We start from the raw sequence: 14,947 nt of genomic DNA, 5'->3' as shown, positions 1-14,947 counted from the left end.
GTGTAGGGAAACAGTAGCTAGGGCATATGCACTGCAGAGTAGTGTCCAGCCAGGAACAGTCTTGCAAGTCATTGTTTCAGGTCAGGCCACGTGTGTTCAGTAAAGCTATGCCCATCCTAAAGTGGCACTAAATGTCACTGCTCCTGCTGCTTTTTTTTTTTTTTTTTTCACATCAGCAGTCATTCACATAGGTGATCCTGCACTAACTCTCCTATAATGCATATAATCCTAACAATAGCTATACTGTTAATCCCCTTTTGTCACATTTCAGTTATTCTTTTTAAGTGGTTACTTAATTTTACCCTTTTTGGTAGTCTTGAAGAATAAGGAACTAACGTAGCAGTCATTATGCAATGGGATCATTATGCAGCATCCCAGAGAAGTAAATTCACTGGCATTTCTGGGTTTTTCAGCTAGGTGGAACATAAACTAATCTCTTTTGCAGTCTCTTACCAGTTTTTCTCTGCAAAAGAAGAACCTGAGATTCTAAGGTGCTTCTTCCCCTTCTCTTGATCACATGTATGAGCTATAGGTAGGCTAGCAGAAATTAATTTCCTACTCTCACTACCTGAAATACTGAATACAAATATAACTACAGGTTCCTCCTAAATATCATTCCCAGATTAACAGTGCTTGCCACTACCTTTGTTCAAAGTCCTGCCATCTTTCCATTCATGTTGTTACGGATAACCCAGTTAAACATTTTGAGTAAAAATCTGTCAGTGTATTGAGTAATTTACTGAAATGTTAATTGCTTCCTGTTCAGGAGTTTAAGTGACTCTCTGAAACTTAATTTTTCATTTACCATACTGATTTATGTGTGCTAGAACTTCTACATGAGGGGGTTGAAAGTTAGAAGATACATTAAAAAAACAGATTAATTTCAATGCAAAACTGAGGTCTTTGGTTGGAGGGGTGGGAAAAAAGTTGCGAGAAATAAAGAAAGTAGAGCAGAGGAGGGTAAAGTACATAACAAACTCCTCATGTTTAAATATAATAAAATCTGGCCTCGGTTGAAGAATAAAAGTGTTAATATATACACAGTCTTAAAATTTCTGCAAGAAGGTTAGAAAATATGTTGTAACACTTCATGGTATGGTCTGAAGTAGGTACAGCTAAAATTACACTTGTTAAATCATTTGAGGCATGTTTGAACTTGTGAACAAGTTTGTGCAATAAGCAAAACGGCAGTCTTCTAATTGACTCTAGGGCCAACTAACTCACGAAGGTCCTTGAGGTGTGATGCTTCCCCCATCTCTGGGAAAACCATGGGAAAGATGTCCCCTGTTCTATGGACAGACAACAGCGGTGTACAATTCTGATTTGTGAGCAAAGGTGGCATAAAACACCCAGCTGGCTTCAGAGCTGGAGCAAATACACTCATTCCTCCTGATGAATGTTTATGGACTGTGTCAATGTTCTTTAAATCCACATCTAAAACCATACTTTCAAGCCTTCTCCTATCACTGTTTTACCATAGTGGTCTAGTCTAGTAAACTTCCTTCTCCTTAAGCCCTATAATAAAGCCTTGTTACTTCAACTGTCCTTTGTGTGAGCCTCTGTTCTCCCTAAAATTGATGTTACTATGTGTTTATAATAAATTTTATACACTTCTTCTATCCATTGCAGTTAACTTCCCGTAAGCTGTTTTTAACCCTGGACTGTATTTTGGGGAGAGGTAGGGAGGAACAGGGAGTGAATCTACTGTGTGTAGAACAAGATTTGAGAAACAAGCATTTATAGTTAAGCTCCTACTGTTTTGTTGGGGGTACCTAAGAAGTATCATAGACTTCAGTAGGAATAGATGCTTCACTACTGCCATTCACTCTCATCTTTCTAGGTATCTTCTGGTCTCAGATGCCTTTGTCTTACTTGATAATTCTAGTGACTTTCACGAGAAGGAAAACAAATTTCTTTACCCTTTTCTAAATATCTTAGAGCATCAGAACCCAACTAACAACTCTAGCGAATATAAGGGCTTTTAAAGGAACTTCTGGTTTAGCATGGTATTTACATGTGTAATTCTCTAACTGCAAGTTTCAAAACAGATAAGTACACTGTGCTGATGGCAGCGTGCACTGCGCAAGCTTCAGAGGAAAACATCTTGAAGACTGTAGAACTGCTTCTATCAAGAAATGCTGACCCTAACCTCACTTGCAGGTACCAAAAAAACCCCATGTCTGTGAATACAACATAAAATTTAATATTAATTTACAGAGACATCTTTATAGACATAGCTGTTGTTGGTTAAGATGACATACTTCATTAGCTTTTTGTAACTTTGCTACTGTCTGTATAAGAAAAGACGAATGTCCAGATACTTATTTCTCCTCATACTGTCATTCATCTGAGTAAATAAGACTATGATCAGTTTCATCAAATTTAAGTATATTCCTGGGCTGAACAAGATTAAATTTACGATAAAAGCTGATCTTAATACTTTGGTTGACTGTAGTACAAGGGCAAGAAATATGTCCTCTGCCTTTCCCAAATCATATTGTCCCTTCTGTATAAGGATGTAAGTGAAATCACTCAATTCTTTTATTTAAATTCATGACTTCATTTTGAGCTTTTGTGGGTATCCAGCTATATTCCTTTCACAGACAGCCTCCTGTGGAAAAAGAAAACTTCTCTGTAAATAAAATACATTTATTCCAGTGTAATCTGGATTTAATCTCTTTTTAAAAACAAGTAATAGTTTGTTTCTTGAATTACCACTTTGTGTCTCAGCAGTCCAAAGCACTGCATTGTGAGATGTCTGTAGTTTCATAGTCTGATGCAAGGTTTCATTTTGCATCAAAAAGAAATAAATTCTGGGCTGACCCAGGATAAACTGTCCTCCCTCTGCTGGAAAAAAAAATTATATATTGATTATAAATAATATATATATAAATATATATAATATATATTAAAATATATAAATAAATTGAAAATTCTTGGTTTTCAACTAACTGAAATTCTTTTTTTATACCACAGCTCTTCTACCACATTACCTGAGAGATGTGGACTGTGTAGCCCTCTAAAAAGAACAGAATTGGAGGCTTGTTTGTTCTCATTAGTAGAATTCAATTACTCTGGGCCCTGAGCCTCACTGCGAGCATTGTACTGATAGACAAGGAAGAAACATAGTTGTGCTGAAGTGCCACTGATGTCTGGAACCAAATTTAAATGTCATTCATTTATTCTTATCAGAGAGGCTAAAAATTGTTCGTGAAAAAAGAGAAAGCTACAGACTCTGAAATAATTACATATTGTTGCCCTCAGCTGACTATTAGGATAAATATCCTGCTTTAAAAAATGGGGGAAGCCTTTGCGTTATTAAACTTTGCCCTGGCTGTTTGAAAATGTAAGCCAGAGTGCAAAGATGCAGGTTTACATTTGGAAAGGCCTTTGGCTACACTTTGTAAAAAACAGATTGGATTCTGACACTAGAGATGGGGATTTTAAGGGCAAAACTTTATAAATAAACTTAGTGTGTGTATGCTATGCATAATTGATCTTGATATACAAATATTTATTTGCTATCTGTTTCCTAAGACCTTGTGCTATTGTGTTATGCTTGCATGCATCAGATACAGTGTCCAGTTGTGGTTTTTTCACTTTTGCAATAATAGTCTTTCTCACATGAAGAAATAAATTAAATGACAATCAGAAATGTCATATTTGTACCAAACAAAAGTAGAAGTTAGATGACGAGGTCTGAATTTTTCAAAAATCTTTGTGCTGCCTTTATTCCTTTCCAGTATTTGACATCTGTGTGTACCACTTCATCATTAGAACTGCTCAGGCAGCAGCTGCTGCTTCTCTTGGGCTTCTTTCACTGTGTTCTGAAACAGGGGGATGAAACACATCAAACCAGCTTCAGTGAAGATAAGGGATCAAAACAGACCTTCTGTGTGTCACTGCAGTCCCATTTCACCCATTTCATTAGAGCAAGCAGGATGTTCTGTAGGAGGGCATCGGAACTGTCAGTGAGTTGAGATTATTGTGAGAGTAGTTCCTGTGTGGTCAGTTTACCACAGATGTTAGCAACTAAGGTTCACATTATTTGGCTGTCTCAGCACTTAAGAACCGAATGGTTTTAGGAAGCTTCTCTTTTGTCCACCACCAACTGGAATGTGTGTGAATGCAAAGCAGAATACTTAACTTTCATGTAAGGTAGAGATTAGTATTTATCCGTTCTCTGTTGTGCTGTCAGGGCAGACAGTAGGCTTTTTTATTCCATGTCATCTGGAAGTGACAGAAAGAACCTTGCCATTTTTCTGTCTAATTCATGAAGTGTGTACGGAGAAGGGAAGGATTAATGAGAAATAACACCATTTTTGAAATGCAGTCTAAGAAAGAAGATGAGTTTAGGATTGGGTAGGTAGAGGGTTTCTTTGCAATAGGATAGAGTATTGAGGAGAAAGTATTCAGTACAGTAACTTCTGATATTTTTGCTAAATAAAAATTGGGAACTGAATACTGATGGCTGTAAAAATAGTTTTGTTGATGAGAATGTAGTGTATCGTAGCATAAGGGCTAACCGAAGAGTTTTGAAAGACAAACAAGGAGTAAGGTAATAGCTAGGTGAAATAAGAAGGCATTGTAAGACCTGCTCCGTGTAGCCTTTGTAGAGCTACTATAGCCTGAATGCTTCATTTAAGTGAATGCTACCTTGAGAAATTTGTTCTGCTTATCTTGTATCATTCACGTCCCTATTGCTTCAAAATGTAAACTATATACTTTATCCTTTTGTAAGGTCTGGAAATATTTAAGCAATCTTTTTTTTTTTTGAAAACCTCTTAACCTGCAGTGCTTTCTTAAAGGTATGTTGGTTTTATTAATGCAAAGCTGTGATTTCATTTTGGACAGAAGGAAAAGTCATGACCAACTGATAACTAAATTCCTGCTGCTAGGGTTACATGTCATAGGTTATTTAGTAAATATGGATTTTAGTGATGACATCCTCCAGGTTCTTGTTTACATAGAGTAAAAGAAACCTAATGGCTTTGCCAGTAAGGAGAGTGTTTTGAGTTGATGTTTCATGCTAATAGCTCTTTGTTAGAGGAAGGTACAAACAGGCAAATGACTGAAACCTCCTTTATTTTGACATAAGCTCTTTGTCTCTTGTTCTGCGTGGGATATGTGGAGGTTTGATTTTGTTTGTGTGGCTTTTTTTCCCTCACTCTTAAAATTTCTGGCCCAATTGAGTCCTGGTCAATGACCAAGCCTGTCTTCAGTGTTTCTGCTCTAAAATGGTTATGAATTTTGTGTATGTTTAAAGAAAAGTCTTCAGAGAGTCTTAGATTATTTTTTTTTCTTTTTTTTTAGGGTGAGTATTACGAGAACTAGACTTTTGTCTTTTGCCCTTGTACAGATTAAAAGTTGAACTTGAAGCATAGTCATGTACGTGAATGTATATACATGAAAATATAATCACAGCTCAGGTCTTGTATTAAGTTGCCTACGTATGTTCAATTATGCTTAAATTCAGAGCAGTTTTGAGGAGTATCAAAAATGGTTTCAAGATGAAAGTTTTGGTCTATTTTGCTCTCTTGAGAAGATAATAATGGAAGAGGGAAATTTTAATCTCAGTACTGCCCAGTTCACAAGGTAGGTCTTTCTTCAGGTTGCATAGTCAGAATAAAGTAATTGTGTAACACCTCAATTTTAGCAAGATATTTATTGCTACTGATAAGATAGTAAGTCTGCACTGCTACATAATAATTTCAAAGACCTTGACATTATCATTGTGTGATAGTTAACCATGCCAAATGACAAACAGTACATTTCAGTAAAGGTAAATAGCCTGGGAAAAATTTATGCACTACAGTGCATTTTATGGCTGCAGCAAAAAAATAAGGGTTTTTAATACTGATCAAGTCAAGATCTTTGATCCACCTCAAAGGGAAAGTACTCTGTGATGTTACACTCTATTATACTTCATGCCTTTCGGAGAGTTTTTTATTCTAGCGCTATGAACTCAGGACAGAAAGACTTATTTTATTATGTTGGTCAAACATCAGGACAGAGAGACTAAATGTGAAAGATCAGATGCAAAATTACATTTACCAAAGTACTGTGCTCATCTGGGCTATGTCCATACATGTCTTCCCTCCTCTCATCCGAGTTAGAGAGAAGTCAGAAGCATGGTAAATGTGTAAGTTCCATGACTTTGAGAGAGTGACTTTTTTGAATGTAAGTGTTGAGTTTTGTTCATCAGGTCGTTTGGTAGGGAGGAAGGAGTCTAGACACTGAAATAGATGATTACTCTTCCCAGCTAGTATTGACTGTACCGTGGTACCAACAGAGGCTTGCAATTGTTGATCACAGTTTCTGGCAGAGGTATAAAATACTTGGGGACAATAGCATTAGATGCTGTTTTTAACAGAGGCATTCTGACAGTGTACTGCGGTGTCTTGGAATGTCACCTGAGCAGGCTTTGTGTAAAACAAACAAAACCTGCACTGAAAGCCATTAGCATTATATCAGCAACATTCTATCCCAAGTATCTTAAACTTCCTATCATTGCCACTAGCTCACCCTGATCATGGGTCATTTGCATAGAATTGGTCTGGGTTTTTTTACATGACAAGGGAATTGCCTTTTCACTATGAAGGTGGAGTAGATTTCACATGTAAGTGCTGGATTTCTTGACTGCAGACTTTGCTCCAACTTTGAATTAAAATTGAAAAGAGTGTGAGAAGTTTTTGATTGTGTGGATAACGTATTTGTTTTTCTAGTTTATGTGCATGGTTTTAGCTAAATTAGCTTGCTTGTAAAAATGTGATGGAGTGATGGAGTAAGGATGTAGGAGGACAAGGCAGGATAACCAGGAATGTCACAGCATAGAGTTCTGCCATCCCTATTGTTAATTTTTATGCTAATCCCTTTTATAATCACACCCTTCGTATTTTTCTAGTCATATGAAGATAACTTTGTAACAGTCTACCTTCCCACTCTGTGTGCTGTAGCATTTATGCAGATGTCTTTTTTTAATTTTAAAACAATCGTGTAAACAGAGTTCAGAAGCAGAAAGGTACAAGAAGTGGCAATCTGAGATGAAGCCTACAACTAGGGAACCTGAAACTAAACTGTCCCCTTTTCCAGCCCATATGGCTGCATGTTCCATTCTCCTAACAAGTTCTGCTTTGAGAACATAGAGGACTCTCCTACCTTTCTCCAGATGATAGTGCCTGGAAAAAGTATCTTGCAGCTCACAGTACAGAAAGTATGTTCTTCCACTACTACTTTTATAGGGTTTCCCGCCTTATCACTTAAAACCCCAGTAAGCCAGAAAATGGGCAAATAGCTTTCCCTCTGTTGCTGTGGCACACTGCTACCACTTAATTTCTCAGTTCCAGGCTTAATGTAAAGCACTGGAGTGGTGAAAGTGGCTCCAGAAGCTTCTGAAGATGCTTCCTGGTGATCTGAAGCAGTGTTCAATTTGCAGATCAATAGACTAAAGCATTAGTGTTTTGTAGCACAATTTTGGAGATCTAGTAAAAAAAGATTGAGCCTAAATTCATAGGGTTAAATTGCTTTTGACCTTCTGTATTTTTTTCTAATGTCAGTGATACACTGGTCTAGTTAATAAACATATATCCAGTTATGAAACTTTACATACAGGTTGTAATTCTCAAGATCACCAAACTGAAATTTTCTATAAATATATCCCCAATGGAAAGAAACCTTTGTCTAGGTGGAAGACATCTCTTCATCTCCTCTGTCTTCTGAAATTTTCCAGGAAGATGAACTTTGTCATGCTGGAGAGCATGAGCCCAAACATAAGAATGTGTGTTTGTCAGGTGTGTTGAATTCTGCACCAGATTCAGCTTTTCACAACTCAGGACGCTTTCAGTGAGGTAGCTAGCTATCACTGGATCACCTGGTTTTATCATGGTTTGTGGTTATCCAGGGTAGGAGGCTCCCAGTGGTAGCTTTTAGGGCCGTTTCGCTCAGCATGCTCTCTTGTAATTACGTTTTGCACGATTTTTTTGTCAGAATGAAGTGACCCTGTAAGAACCTCTGGTTGTATCTTTGTGTAGATGTCACATACAAAGTTTTGGGTGGCCCTGAAAACTGAAAAGCCTTTTGATTTTGTCTTTTTCTCCAGCCTTAACATAAAAGCAGGGAGAGCTAAAGATAAACACACACACGCACAAAAAAACCCTTAATTTGCATGAGACCAATGAGTAATTCCTTGCTTTTTATTTAGGTACTGCATAGCTCGAAGCAAACATAGTTGGAATAGACATCGTGCTTAATAAATTGCTTATATATATGTCTTTTAAGATTTTATTTATTTACTGACTGTGACTTGAGTAACCATGTTCATTATGGGCAAGTATGTGGCAAATTGTGCCATACAAAAGGACTTTGCAGGTATTCAGACAAGAAGGTCATCTGCAAGCCAAATTACTGAAACGCAGATGTCTGCACAGTTCCTCAAAATCATGAAAGAATTCTTCAGATCTTTAATCTTGACAGTTATCACTACGCTTTCTATGTACATTTTTAGATTGCAGTAAGATGTACCAGTATCTTTAATTCCTATTCAGCTTCAGCAAGAAACAGTGGATTTGGCATCTGGAAGCTTGCTGTTTTATCGAGGGACAGGGGACGGGGAGGGGGTGTTTCTTTTCAGGGTTAGGAAAACAGTATTTGTTTTCCCTAATGCTCTAGTCTCCCTCTTGCGGACATATATGTAAATGGACCTTGTTTCTGAGGTGATGGCTATGCAGTATTGTGTCCAAGACATTAAACAGTACCCCCTCATATACAGGGGTGCGTAAATGCAATTGTAGATTTATGCAGCACCGTGTATGTTTCTATCCTGAAAGAACTTGTAGCATTTGAAGTTAAAACTCAAACATTAAAATGGAATGCTTGAAGTACTAATTGCGTATTCATGTTGATGGACCTTTTAAATGTCATGTTTATTGGGTTTTACTTAAAAATGGAGAAACTTTTTCAGTGGCTTTAATGTCATTGAGTTGTTGCCTTGATTCCAGATACCATGTCTGCAGTACTGTACAGCTGTAACTACTACATGATGATCTTTGGAGAAGAGACTGTTCTGTGGCCTCTGGACTTTTGTTCAGTGTGTTCCCTTTAAAAAAGCAGAAGGTAACTGTGAGGTTGTAACAGTGTGCAAGTTCAAAAAAAAAATAATATTGAGAGCAGAAGAAATTAAAATGAAAACAGGCACGAATGGACTGGTTTTGTGGTCAGATGTAAATGCTTCAAAGGTGATAGCAGTGATAGCATAGAAAGTCTGTCAAAGCCTACCTGCCACTGAATAAAACTAAGTGTGGGAGTGAATGTCTGCATTGGGCAAGCTGCTGCTACAAATTATTAGGTTGTAATGAACTTCTGTTCACTGTTTAAAATATACATATCTGTAGATATCTACCTATGTCTATGTATAAATAGTTATACCTCACTATCTCATCAGTTAGTTAAGTTACAGGGGCAGGCTGTAGAGTCTTTTTCTCCCTTTTTATAGTAATCTTCATAGTAATTCAGGTCAGAAGGGACCTCAGAAGGTCTCTAGTCCAACTTCTTCCTTAAAGTTACCTCGGCTATGACATTGGGCTAGACTGCCATCTGGTCTCAAAACCCACCAAAGATGGAGACTAGAAAACTTACTTTCTAGAAAAGTTCCTTTTTTGTACTGACTGCATGTCTTGAAGAGCTGCTTACCTTTCATTTTGCTTGTCTCCAAGCAGTTGACTTTTTTTCCCTATCATAAGACTTCTTTGGATTTGTATTATGACTGGATTTTTTTCAGTTCACTTTTAACTGTGTTTGCATAAGACAAAATGTTACCCTCTTCTGAATGTGCAATAACAAGGAGAGGTGAGTAAAGCCTTAGTTCCAGCAGTACTCTGGAAGGAGGCAGAAAGTGTATTTTAATAGTGCTGCTTTGTTATACAGTGCTTTTTGGGGTCCCTCTAGTGGTCGGTATTGAACTTAAGAAACTATATTGGAAAGAGTGATCCTCCCCTCAACAGTATCCTACTAAGATAGAATCATCTTTTGACAGCAGATTTTTGACATAGAGCTGTACATTAAAAGCAATACATGATAGTTTTTCAGGAAAAAATATTACATTTTAAGAAATAATAAATTTTAATTGAACTTCACTTGTGTAATATTTTAGCTTAAATTTAATTACTTCATAGTGACCAGAAACTCCACATTTTTTCCTCCAATACTGCTTTGTTTTTCCTTCCACAATCTTACTCCATTAAAGAAGAAATGTCAGACATCTGGAAAGATACTTTTCTAAGAAGCTTTTGATCAATATTTTTTTTCCTTTCAGAATATTCAGAGCAGTTCACAATAGCTTTGTCTTACAAGCATCTCAGTAGCAGCATAAGATCAATAGACTGTTGTCATAATAGCTTTCAAATGTAAAAAGAAACAGTCATGGGAAAGGTGATGTCTGTGAATATTTCAGCAATTGTAAGAAATAGTAATATATGTAGGAGAGAAAGCATCGACAGATACATTTCTGCAAACAGGAAACAAAAATGGGGTAAAGGTCAGAAATATTTTGATGTGCATTTCGTTTTAGTACTTGAAAAATGAAGACTTTCCAGTATGGCATTTGTATGTAATTCTCTGAAGACTCCTCTCAGGCATACTTTGGGCAGGTGGTAGCTTCTGAATGTAGATAATACATGTGAACCCTGTGCTATTGCACTGCACCTGTTCACACCAGCAGGAGCTGTGTGACCTGTGATTCTCTTGCTTACATTGTTTTTACCAGAGAAGGTTTTGCAAGTATGTACATAGTTGTTGTTCTTAATATTTTTCCTCTTAAATATTCAGTTATGATTTACAACTTGCCCTCCACAAAACTGCATATTTCTTTTCAGAACTTTGGATTTAAATTAAACTGTATGTAGAATTCAACGCTTAGGCTGTGTCTTTTAAAAATAATTTTTTAAGTAAAAAAATATCTGCCACTTTTTAATTGAGGGGGGAAAATGGGTGATTTACTGATATTCTCTGCTTTTAGTGGTGTGCAAACTGGATCTGCAGTTATTCCCATTCCCTTCTCATTAAGCTGATTTGTGTGCTAAATGAGAGGCCTGCTGCAGGGTCTGTGGTTAGCAGTAGGAGGGATGGTCTTCAAAAACTGGTTTTATGTAGTTCAGAAACAGAACAGAAATGGTTTAGTCACCAAGCTACCGTGTTTCATAGCTGGCACGTGTTAGTATTATTTGTGTGTTGTTGTGCTACTTAAATTTGGAGGTGATAAAATGTTGACTTTTTTTTTTTTAACTTTTTCTCCCAGAAGTACTATAGGTCTATATTCGAAAATCCTGGAAGAGACTTGTTTAGTTTCCTCTAAGTTTCCTTCTTGTGGAGGACAACAGTGGACTTCTTGACTTCATTTCAATCAGAAAATAAATGTGAACTCTTAAAATATCTTAAAATTGCTAACTGGACTTAAAGGAGTTGCTGTACCTTTGTGTTCTGTTAAGTTAACCCTTGTGCTGAAGCATGAATGTGGTGTCTTGGGTTTTCATCCTCTGCTTAGCTCTTCTATAGAACTGAGAATGTTTACAAAATTGAGGTGCTCTACTTGATAATTCAGTTGGATTTTGATATCTTGAAATTATTTTTTTCACCTGTCCCCTTTTCTTTCAGGAGGCAAATGACTGCATTGATGTATGCAGCTAGAAAAGGCTATCCTCAGGTTGTTGCTCTTCTTGTCGCTCATGGATCACACATAAATGCCCAAGATGAAAATGGATATTCAGTAAGTGATTTACTTCTGTGTGTTGTAATTAATGATAAGCATTTTAAAAAGCAAGAACCCACAAGCTTGCTTCTAAGTACAACTTTCTCAGAAATCCTCATTGGTATATTTTCTTGCTTTAACACCACTTTGAAATTCTTCTGCATTGTCTTTGACTTTAGATTCTGCCATGTAAGAACTTATGAAGGTTGCATTATTGATTGACCCTCTGCTCTTTATTTTGCTCCATATGTAAATTTGGTAAAACAAAGTTGTTCTTTGCAGGCATTAATATGGGCAGCACAGCATGGACATAAAAGTGTCATTTTTAAGTTGCTTGAGCTGGGAGCTGACAAAAATCTACAGACTAAGGATGAGAAAACAGCAGCAGAGCTTGCAAAAATCAATAAACATTCAGAGGTATTCGATTTAATTTCTCTGAAATGCAAATTCTGAAGCAAATTTTGCCTCAAAAATATGTTAATTGTATCATTTTCTGTAGAAGTGTTGCTTTAATAACTAAATTATAGCAGCTAGTTGAATATTTGTGCTATTACATCTATATAGACTATTTTCTGTTATATCCCAATTTTTCACAGGGCTTTAAATGCTATATAGTAATGTTTTGGGAACTTTTTTTCTTTATTTCTTTTCAGAATCCTTGACTTAAGATTTAGAATACAGAACAAGGGATTATTCATGTTAATGTGGATATAAGAAGTAGTTGTTGGCTTTTTCCTGTCAGCCAAAGTATGAGAGAGAAATGTGGGTATCAAACTAATTTGCAGTGTATGGCTTCTGAGTGAATTTGGAAATTAAAAGGCTAAAGCTAAAAAAGGAGGGGGAGTTGGTACTGGTCATCTTCAAAATCCATTCTCTAAAGGGAAGAAGGTACAAAATAAAGTAAATTGATCATCATATCATTGGAAGAGCAGACACTAATTACCAGTGTAGAGAGCTGCTGAAGACAGCATATATTATCCTAAAATAAATCTGTTTACTGCTGTTACCAGATGATGAATGGTGTATCAATCAGACCAGATTTCTGTGTATTTTGCTTTGCGTTGCTCTTACCAATGGTCTGGCTTTTCACAGTGGCTCTTCAAAAATGTATAATTCACTCTAGTGAATTGTAATTAATTTTGCGGCTTCTTTCTTCCTTTTTTTTTTTTTTTTTTTTTCCCTTCTCTGTCAGACTCCAGGGCTAGGCAGGAGCAAAAATGATAACTATGCACAAAGCTGTCAGTGTAGGCTAACAAGATCAGTGTCTGAGGCTCAGTGATCTGTTAGATCAGGTTACTGAAAGGGGCTACAAATGCTTTTTACCTTTGATAAATTACTTGCTCAGCAGGCTACAGCCATGTAATCTTATAACACGACTTTCTCTGACATGGAGGGAATACACACTCCTCACACTGGAGAGGTGGGTCTTGCCTCTTGACCTGTGAAGCGCCAACTTTCACACAGTTACTGCAAAGTCTTGCAGATGGTTTTGAGATATTTAATGGTCATGAGCTTCTTCCAACGTGGGGGTCTGTTCTTCAGGTTGTTGCCAACCCAAGGAGCTGTCATATAGACTATATCTGCAGAAACTGTATCTCAGAGGGGAGATTTTTTTTTTTTTTTTACATATTATACTGGGTTTGGCTGGGATGGAGTTATTTTTCTTCCTAACACCCTGTACGGTGCTGTGTTTTAGGTTTGTGACCAAAACAGTGTTGATAACACACCAGTATTTTAGCTATTGCTGAGTGGTGTTTGTGTAGCATCAAGGCCTTCTCTGTTTTTCACTCTTCCCTCCACCCCCCAGCAAGTAGGCTGGGACAGAGCAAGGGGCTGGGAGGGGGCACAGCCAGGGTAGCTGGCCCCAGCTAATCCAAGGGATACTCCATACCATATAACATGCTCAGCAATAAAATTGTGGGGGGAGATTTTCCAAAGTAGCCATTGCTTGGAGACTGGCTGGACATTGGTCTACTTGTGGGAGGTGGTGTGACTGCCTTTGCATGACTTAGGTTTTGTGGGGTTTTTTCTGTTCACTTATTAAACTGTATGTTTCTTTTACCCTTCTGATTCTCCTCCATCCTGCTGGGGAAGAGTGAGCGAGTGACTGAGTAGGGGCTAGTTTGCCAGCCAGGATCAACCCACTGCACATATATATGTGTATATATATACAAATCCGGCTAGTCACCTCAATTTCAGGAAAGTGGTTTCACTATTCTTTTACATTTATTGAAGTTCTACTTGTTTTGCTAAAATTTCTAGTAACTATCTAACAAAACTCACACAGGGGCAATTCAGTTTCTGGAATCCATCACTGATGCATAGTGATGTCTGGCAGAAGGCTTGCTTCTTTAATCAGTTGAAAGAATCCGTGTCTGTCAGATATAGTTAACTTAGATTGTCAGTTGTAAATTACTAAATGTTGGATCCATATATGCACTGGAAATGGATACATTAAAATAGTCATATGCATCGTGCTCTTTAGGCAGCGTTGTTGCCTTGAGTATGTAGAACTTGTCTGCTAACAACAAAAATTAGTATGTTGGTATATTGCTTCTATAATGCAGATGCTAACTTTTTTAGACTAAATTATATATACTGGTTTGCTCTGTGTCAATTCCTTATGGTGGAATTCAGTTAAAGAAACGTTCTTGGTAAACTCTCTGGGCTTAGTCTTAATTCCACATTGTAGTTGTATGCTTTAGAGAAGAAGAGGCAGATGTTTCATGTTCCTTCTAAGCAGCAATTTATGATGGAACTCTTTGTAGTCTTACTCCTGTGTATTTTTTTATGCATTTTGAGTTTGAATAATTATTAATTAATTTTGACTCCTCCAGATTTATAGTTTACTCTCTTTGGCTGCAAATCACTTGCAAGGGAGATACCATGAAACAATTAAGCAAGAGGCTATCTACAAATTTCTGACAGCTGTCCCTGACAACAGAGTTGGGTAAATACAATCATATGATAATTTTAGCTTATAAACATTCCTAAGAGATTGTATTTGTTCATATCAATGATTAAGTTGTATTTATACATATTGTGTATTGTTTGGAGCACTACCAAGAGTCCACATTAAGTGTATTAATGTGCTATTAATTTTTCAAGACTTCAAAGTTCCTTTGTATTATAAAGAGCATGCTCTAGATCTCTCCTTTCTCTCACTTGGTGTAAAATATATAGTAGAGCCAGAGTCCAATCTCACTT

At 37.0% G+C, this 14,947-nt stretch overlaps 1 protein-coding gene across 3 annotated transcripts in view; it reads left to right on the top strand.

The window, feature by feature from the left end:
• The window catches only part of ASZ1 (ankyrin repeat, SAM and basic leucine zipper domain containing 1), a 43,127-nt gene that overhangs the window by 9,205 nt on the left and 18,975 nt on the right, over positions 1 to 14,947 (top strand). For all 3 annotated transcript variants that reach the window (XM_033007288.2, XM_033007289.2, XM_033007287.2), the window contains exons 4-7: positions 2,049 to 2,160; positions 11,647 to 11,758; positions 12,023 to 12,157; positions 14,578 to 14,690. In XM_033007288.2, the coding sequence (XP_032863179.1) occupies positions 2,049 to 2,160; positions 11,647 to 11,758; positions 12,023 to 12,157; positions 14,578 to 14,690 (472 nt within the window). The remainder of the gene's footprint in view (positions 1 to 2,048; positions 2,161 to 11,646; positions 11,759 to 12,022; positions 12,158 to 14,577; positions 14,691 to 14,947) is intronic.

Source organism: Tyto alba, unplaced genomic scaffold (genome assembly GCF_018691265.1).
Source record: "Tyto alba isolate M040663 unplaced genomic scaffold, T.alba_DEE_v4.0 Super-Scaffold_2, whole genome shotgun sequence".
Taxonomy (NCBI): domain Eukaryota; kingdom Metazoa; phylum Chordata; class Aves; order Strigiformes; family Tytonidae; genus Tyto; species Tyto alba.
The sequence above is the reverse complement of the archived record's forward strand: the minus strand, read 5'-3'. Positions and strand labels throughout refer to the sequence as shown.